Here is an 8753-nt window from a genome sequence, read left to right as displayed (position 1 = left end):
TTTGCCTTTAAGTGGCCGAGCTGGGGGTATTTTTTCCGTATGACAGACTTCTTTGTAAACATCTACCAAGGATACCTTAAGAGGGGTGTAGTTATGATATTTTTTATTTTCTCTCCGGAGCGATCTTCCTTTTTCTTGGATTCTTTATCTCGGTAGGCAGAACCGAACCTCGAGGCTTCGCCAAGTCGAGAATTTTCCTCCATGTTGATGTACTTCTGCGCCCATTCTTGTACTTCGTCTAGGGATGTCGGGTACCTCTTTGATATAGATTGGCTGAATGGTCCTTCTCGTAGGCCATTTATGAGGCCCATGATGGCAGCTTCTGTTGGTAGACTTTGTATGTCCATGCATGTTTTGTTGAATCTTTTCAAGTAGTTGCGAAGACTCTCCCGATCTCCTTGCTTGATCCCTAGTAGGCTGGGTGCGTGTTTGGCTTTGTCCTTTTGTATGAAAAATTGGGCCAGGAACTTTTTGGCCAGGTCGTCGAAACTCGAGATGGATTTCGGAGGTAGGTTGTCAAACCATCTAATGGCTGTCTTGGTGAGAGTTATTGGAAAGGCTTTGCAGGGAACTGCATCTGAGGCATCAGTGAGGTACATTCTACTTCTGAAGTTACTGAGATGGTGGTTGGGGTCCGAGGTGCCATCATATAGAGTCATATCCGGAAGTTTGAAATCTTTTGGGATTTTGGTCTTCATAATTTCCCTGGTGAATTGATCTTAATCTTTCTGAGAGCTATCCTCTGTGGATGGTCGAGTAGCTTTAGTTTTGAGATCAGCTTTGAGTTTCATAAGCTTATCTTCTAATTCTCGGCGTCGCCTTATCTTCCAACGTAGATCTTCTTCTTTTTCACGTTGGTGTTGGGCTTCTTTCTCAAGTTGCTCCAATCGATTTTGAAGCGCTTCTATCGCCCCTGGATTTGATGAATTTTTGTCTCCATTGGATTCTGGAGTATTCTTAAATACAGCATCCGTGTTCTTGTGTGGCGTTCTATCTTCCAAACCCGAGTCATGGTCGTTGTCATGGTTGTCCGCCATGGTGTTGGGATGACTTCCAGGCTCCCCGGCAACGGCGCCAATGTTCCGAGGGTTACCTGAAACTATAGGTCGATCTCGGTCGAGATCTTCTGCGTTGGTCAGAGCCAATGGGTCTGGTGGGTTTATAGTCGCCGGAGCTTGTGTGTCCGACTTGTGACACTTGATAGTGCTGCTGATCCTTCGTCCCCGGGGGGTACCTGCAAGGGACTCCGATGCTTAAGTTAGCAAGGGTATTAAGCAGGTATTGAGTAGAATCAGAGTATGAGTTATACCGGGGTGCTCCAGTGTATTTATAATGGTGAGATGTGGCCTTTCGTGGATAAGATAAGTTAGTTATCTTATCTTATCTTTATCTTATCTTTAAGTGAGGTCATCTTTATCTTTTAAGGGAACCGCCCTTCTTTCTGTAGGCTTGGGCTGCCTTAGGATTTAGGGCGTGTTCCTCTATTTGGGCCCTTCTTTGGGCTTTCTGGGGACTTGACCGAGCTCTTTGGGAAGAGGTCGGGTTGTCCTGACCTGAAGAGGTCAGTCGCTTTATCTATCGAACATCCTGGGTCAGTCAGCTCGACCCAGGGTATGAACAGTTTCCAAATGGGTGGAAGCGATTCCCACCCGTACTGATGATGCTAATGTGGTTCTTTCTTTTGTTTGGAATAATATCATTTGTCACTTTGGAACACCACGAGCAATCGTGAATGATCAAGGCTCTCATTTTTGTAACAAGAGAATGGCAGGGTTGATGAAGAAGTACGGCATCATTCACAAGGTGGCTACGGCCTACCATCCCCAAACAGATGGCCAAGCCGAAGTCTCCAATTGGGAAATCAAGCGCATATTGGAGAAAATTTTGAAGCCTTATAGGAGGGATTGGAGTTCTAAGCTTGAAGATGCGCTATGGGCCTACTGGACGGCCTACAAGACACCAATCGGCATGAGACCGTTTCGGCTAGTCTATGAAAAGGCTTGCCATCTTCTGGTGGAGGTAGAGCACAAGGCTTATTGGGCCGTAAAAGAGTGCAACTCAGGATTGGGGGGCAGAATCAAAAGGAAGTTACAGCTAGTAGAATTGGAGTGCCTTCGATTGGAAGCTTATGAGAATTCAAGGCTCTACAAAGAGAGGATGAAGGTGGTGCATGATAAGCATATCAAGAGAAGAGAGTTTAGAGCTGGAGATCTCATCCTCCTCTACAACTCTAGATTGAGGTTGATGCCAGAAAAGTTAAGATCAAGGTGGGAAGGACCGTATAGAGTGGAGAAGGCTGAGCCATATGGGGTTTTTCACTGAGTCACCCTTCAAGCCCCACAATCTTCAAAGTTAACAGTCACCGTCTGAAGCTTTATCATGGAGAGAAGATGAAAAGCAACAAAGAGTTTGAGGTGTTCCTTTTGGAGGATGCACCCGAAGGCGAAGAGATCTGAGCCCATGACCGTCTAACTTAAGAATGTTAAAGAAAAGTGCTAAGTGGGAGACACCCCACCATGGTAAGATCTTTCTTTTGTATATCTCTTGCATGTAGTTTTTATATTCTTTACATGATTTTGTGATTGCTTAGTTTTGGTGAGTTTATCTAAGTATGCTTGATTTTGTTTGGCTTGGTTAAGATATTCATGAAGATTTCGATTGATCTTGGTTAGGTTGAATTCATAATGTTGAAGAAAACACTTCATTTTGAGTATTGCATGGATTTTTGAGTGTTTTTGACTTATTTAGCTTGAATAATTGCCAAGATTATTTTGAAAATGCATTTCTTCATGTTCATGTTAAAAAAAAGGGGGTATCCATGCACAAGCGTTGATGACGTGTGCGTGTCTATGGCACTTCTGCAACTCATGCTACAAAAATCCGTGAATTGTGTGAGAAGTATGTTGACAATGTGCCCTATGCACAACCCCTTTCATGCGTGCGCGTTTCTTGATGCGTACATGTCCCTCTCTGTTTCGCGCATCCACGCGTAAGTGTGGCTGACGCACGTGCGTCCCCGATTTTTTTGCACAACCCACGCACAAGTGTGGGTGATGCGAACGCATCAATTACGCTTCCACAACTCCCGGTAAAAAAACCCGAGAGTTATGCGAATATAGTGCGAAAACTATGCGGGGAGCACAACTGCCACCCATACGTAAGCGTGGGTGACGCTTACGCATCGCCTTCCATTTTGACCATCCACGCGTGCGTGTCACCTGACGTGTGCGCGTCACCTGACGTGTGTGCGTCAACTGACGCGTACGCATCGTTTGGCCTGCAGCCAACTCCCAGTACAAAAACCCGAGAGTTGTGCGAGTTTTATACTGCCTCTGTGCGTAGCGCACAACTGTTTCCACATGTGCGTGTCACATGTATAACTTGCCAATCTCAATGCATTCTTGGCATCTCCCTTTTCGGTGTCCTCCTCCTCTCCTGGCTCCTTGTCTTTATGTCTAATCCTCAAAATGAATGTATAACTTATAAGTAAAAAGCATAGCGCAAGTAAAAAGGTAAATGAGGGAGTAAATAAGCATCTAATTGAGGAAGTTTCCATAGTGGTGTGGTATGATGAAAATGAGATAAGCCGTGTGTGTATTCCAATTATGCGCGCAATTGGAACACACACAACGGCCGGTTAAAAGGGCATCCATATAATCAAAAGTAAGCACAAATTTCTCAATTAAATGGCCTAAGATGCAAGCAAGAAATGAGCATCAATTAAACACAAGCAAGCTTAGGCAATTACAACAAGAGTGAATTGAATTTAGGAAATATTGGATATTGAAGGTGTGCAAGTGAAAGTGCAAAAGTGATGTAAATTAGCACAACAAACAATAACCAATGCAATGATGAAAAGAGAATTATTTATTCATCCTTAGGAAAAAATCAAATAATCACATGGTTAAGGTGTTTATTACAAAAAGTGACAAGTCTTGATAGAATCAAGCCAAGTCAACTCAAACAAATGCAAAGTATTAACAAGAAACAAGGACCTTGTGATGTGATTATATTAATTTAAAATCCATAGTGCACAAGCAACTCAATTCAATTCGCTAAATTCCATGTGCACTCATAAAAAGTTCACCTAATATGCAATAAAATGCAAATGTGCAAATCTAATTAGGTGATAGTAATTGAAGGTAAAGTACAAGTGCATCGATGAAATTTAATCAACAAGTAACCCAATCAATATCAAATAAACACTTGCAACTTATTCAATTAACGAGCATGTAGACCAAAAATAATATAACTACTAGAATAAAAATCAGATGCAATGAAAATGAAGAAAAACAAGTAGAAAATAAGGTAAAAGAAAAAGAAGAGAGGGATGGAGTGGGCGGGAAGTGCGTTAGGGCTTATTTAAAGTGGAATAGGAATGTTTCCCAAAACAGCACCTGTGCATCACAAAAAGGTAAAACAGGGGGCGTGTGTGCTTACACAAGTCGTGCGAACGCTTCGGACAGAAGGGGTATAAGAGGTGTGCGCACGCACAGGTCTTTTTTTTCTTTTTTTTTCACAAGGATCATGTGTGCATGCGCGCATAGGTACATGCGCGCGCACAGGAACAAAAAGGGTTGGGGTTGACGCGCACAGGCTGTGCCAACGCTCCCACCAGAAGGGATGTAAGTTGGCGTGCGGCCGCACAAGCCTGTGCGGCCACACAGAGAAGCGAAAAGAAGGTTGTGTGCGTACGCACAATCGCGTGCGCACGCACAAGGTGCAAGAACATAGGGATACGCGCGCACAAAAGGAGCGAGCGCTCCAAACAGAGGGCATGTATACGAGTGTGCGTACGGTGCATACTCACAGGACGCAGGAAATAGAAATTGCATGCGTGCGCACAAGTGTGTGCGCACGCACAGATGCCCTGTTTTCCGAAAATTTTTCTTTCAAAATCTAATGCACTCAACTTTAGCTCAACCAAAATTCAACCCCAAACATTCAAAACTTCAAAAAATCATGATCCATACTAAAATCAACCAACTAAATTCAAAATTAAACTAATCTTAAGATAACTAAGATAAACAAAAATGCAAAAAACCAAGACTATAAACAAAGAGAAGGGATAAGAAAGATGTTGCCATGGTGGGTGTCTCCCACCTAGCACTTTGGTTTAATGTCTTTAAGTTGGACTTATGGAGAGCTCTCATCAAACCTCCTTAAAATCCCAACCAAGCTTGTATTCTCCAAGGCTTTTGAGACTCCAAAGCTTGTGCACCCACATCTTGTTGTGAATTCCTTTCATTCTATGTAGGTAACAAGCAATTGAAATTAATTCCCAATTCCTATGGCACAATAGCATAAAAATCACAATGCAATGGGTAAGAATTCATAGGATAAAAAGGAAATAAAAACCAAAGGTAATAAGAACAAGTAAAATGAACTCCTAAAACTAGCAAAAACAAGCAATCAATCAAAACAAGCTATTTACATATTAACATATATACAATAGCCAATAACACAACACCATTGCAACTCCCCGGCAACGACGCCAAAATTTGACGAAGAGAATTATTTGGTGATCTAGGTTTTCTCTAAATAGAAGAATTCATTCATTGTAAGTATAGCCTAGATCAACAAGTAATTCTCCATCAAATTTAAATCTCAGAAGATGTCACAATCAAAACACAATAACCAAGAGTATTTAGACTCCCGGGTCATTCTCTCTAGGAATTGCAATTAAGTGTCATTATTGGCTATGAGGGAACAAGGGGGATTGAATGATGGCAAGGGAATATAAATAGCAAGAAATGTAAATATGCAAGAAAGTAAATGCATATGTGTAAGTTTACGCCGTTATTTGCACTTTGCTTGGTTTGTTGGTATATATTTCTTTAATGCTCATAGTATTATGGTAGTAAATACTTGCATGTGCATGTTAGATTGAATAAGTTTGGTAAAAACAACAAGAAATTTTTATGAAATCCCTTTTCGGGCATGCTATTGATTAAATTGAAATTGTTTTCTTTCAACTCGCTTGAAGTATCCCTTTTCATAGAACATAGAAAAAGAGCTAGAACAACAAACCTTGTGAGATTTGAGCTTTAATTGTATGGTTGCACATCTTCAACCATAAAGTTTTTTCTTGAGTGATAAACTCCTTTTATGAGTGTAATCTTTGATTTGCATGAATCTATATGTCCATTATTTTGTGTATGAATGCATGTATATGATTGAGGCCATTGTTTCGAAAAGCTCAATTACCCAAATAGCCTACCTTTTATCTTTTATTGTTAGCCAACTTTGAGCCTATGCTAAACCCATTTGTGCTTAATTTTAGCACATTACAAGCCTTAAAGCGGAAAACAATAAATGTCCCTTGTTTGGATCTTTGATTAGCTCAGACTAGTGAGTGTGTTTATCATTCAAGTTTGGGAAGTTTGGAAACATTGGTTGGGATAAAAGGGCGTTGTTATATTTTTGTCAAAATATTGGGAATTGGGTACATACTCATGCACTGAATGTTAAACCCATGTGTGCGTACGCACAACGTCCCGTGCGTACGCACAAGAAGAAAATCAGCATGTGTGCGTGCGCACACACCTGTTCGTACGCACAAGTCTCAGCGCGTGACTCATTTAATGGAAATCACTGGGGGCGATTTCTAGGCCTCCAGAGCCCAGTTTTTGGACTTTCTGAAGCTGATTCTTCCTATATCTAAGAGGGCCTCACTCCATGTGAAAGGGGGGAGAAATTAGGGTTAGTTTAGCATTATGTAGGTTGTTTTCTAGAGAGAGAAGCTCCCCCCTTCTCTCTAGAAATTAGGGTTTTTAGTTTATTTTCTTTGTAACTCTCCTTTTTAATTCTTGTTTTAATCCAGTTTCTTCTACCTTTCCTTGTTCTCTTGTCTTAATTTCATTATTTATCTTGTCATTTTCTCCATTCTTGCCATTTTTATGTATTTTCACTCTTGTTATTTTAATTTATTTTTAATGCAATTTTATGTTTCATGCCTCTTTTATTGCTTTGTTGAGATGCTATCTTTATTTTCCTTGCTTGGTAGTTGTAGTATTTACTATTTCTTGTCATTTACTATGCTTTCTTTTCATACCCACCAAGTGTTTGATAAAATGTTTGGTTGGGTTTTTACATAGTTTTTCTCACTCTTGGTTAGGAAATTGTGTGGTTTTGGTGAACTTGAGTGGTGGATGTCCATTCCACATTGTGTGAGGGTTGTTAATTGACTTGGTTTCCGCTAATGCTAGTCTTTCACTAAGTTAATTAGTGAGTTGGCTAGGACTTGTGAATTGAGGTTAATTATACCTTTTTGACTTATTCTCGACGTAGGGTTGACTAATTGGGATTAATCCACACACAATCATCATGTTTGTGGTCTACAACTAGGATAGCAACCCCTAATTACCCAATCCTCACCAAGAGCTCTTTTAGTATTTAATATCCAATTGCATTACTTTTACTTGCATGTTCATTTTAAATTACTTGCACATCAAGTTACTTTCTTGCATATTTATATTTCTTGCTATTTACATTCCCTTGCCATCATCCAATCCCCATTGTTCCCTCATAGCCAATAATGACACTTAATTGCAATTCCTAGAGAGAACGACCTGGGAGTCTAAATACTCTCGGTTATTGTGTTTTGGTTGTGACATCTTCTGAGATTTAAATTTGATGGAGAATTACTTGTTGATCTAGGCTATACTTACAACGAATGAATTCTTCTATTTAGAGAAAACCAAGATCACCAAATAATTCTCTTCGTCGATCTAGATTTCCACAAAATAGAATTTCGTCGTTGAAAGTATAGTCTAGACCAACAATTAATTCTCAAATCAAATGTTTAAATTCAAATCAAATAACCGAGATCAAGAGTACTTCAACCTCGGGTCGTTCTTCCTTAGGATGCAATTGAAGTGTTATACGCTTTCGGTTGTGAGGAAAAGGGGTTTTGCAATTAAGGAACTAAAGATTTAACGAACTTAAGAATAAAAGAACTAAGAGATTATCAAAATTGGTAATTAATGCAAGTAAAAAGAATGCAAGATCAAAACTAATGAAGGTGCTATAAATGCATAAAAAAGGCCTTGACTTGAGAATGAGAATCCAAGGAATCCTATCATTGCTATAACCATAACTATGGTAATTGTCATGAGTTAGTCTTGCCTAGTCAACCCCAATCATAGAGGGGTAAGTCAAGCAAGCATAATTGACCTTAATCCATAAGTCCTAGCCAACTTACCAAACTAGTTGATAAAAGGCTAGCGTCAATGGAAACAAGAGTCAACTAACTCCCCAAGAATTACCACTAAATGTCGAACATTATGACTCTAGTATCCTAGAAACTCAAATTTCAAGTCAAGGTGTAAAAATCTACCCAAAATCTAGAGTTGGCATTTTCACAAACAACTTGTGTGCATAAAATCAAAACATGGAAAATTGCAAGGAAAATTAGAGAACTATAACCAACTACCAAGAAAACTAAATATGAACAAGAAATCAAACATAAAGGGAACATGGAACATAGAATTCATCAATCAAAATTTCAAGAAACACAAAAGTGCAATATGAACAAAGTAACTTAAACCAAAAGGAAATGAAATTAAAAGTACTTTAATTGAAAAGGAAATTGCTATAAAATGCTACAATTAAAATGGAAATGAAAACTACATAAACCCTAGGAGAGCTCTCTATTCTACACTACTCCTACTCCTAATATTATAAGAAACTATGTAAAAACCCTAATGAAAAGCTAATCCCTCATATATGTTGATTCTCCCTTGATATAGCCT

The 8753-nt window shown here is 39.6% G+C and overlaps 1 protein-coding gene across 1 annotated transcript; it reads left to right on the top strand.

Annotated features, from left to right (window-relative positions):
* The first annotated feature begins 1764 nt into the window (after positions 1 to 1764).
* LOC130980876 (uncharacterized) lies at positions 1765 to 2322 on the top strand. Its single transcript, XM_057904522.1, has one exon. It carries the CDS (start codon positions 1765 to 1767, stop codon positions 2320 to 2322), a length of 558 nt encoding a protein of 185 aa, XP_057760505.1.
* Positions 2323 to 8753: the final 6431 nt, after the last annotated feature.

This window comes from Arachis stenosperma, chromosome 5 (genome assembly GCF_014773155.1).
Source record: "Arachis stenosperma cultivar V10309 chromosome 5, arast.V10309.gnm1.PFL2, whole genome shotgun sequence".
Lineage (NCBI taxonomy): Eukaryota > Viridiplantae > Streptophyta > Magnoliopsida > Fabales > Fabaceae > Arachis > Arachis stenosperma.
The sequence above is the reverse complement of the archived record's forward strand: the minus strand, read 5'-3'. Positions and strand labels throughout refer to the sequence as shown.

Excerpts from the sequence above, each read along its gene's own strand:
- LOC130980876 (XM_057904522.1), top strand. The coding sequence starts at position 1,765 with ATGGCAGGGTTGATGAAGAAGTACGGCATCATTCACAAGGTGGCTACG.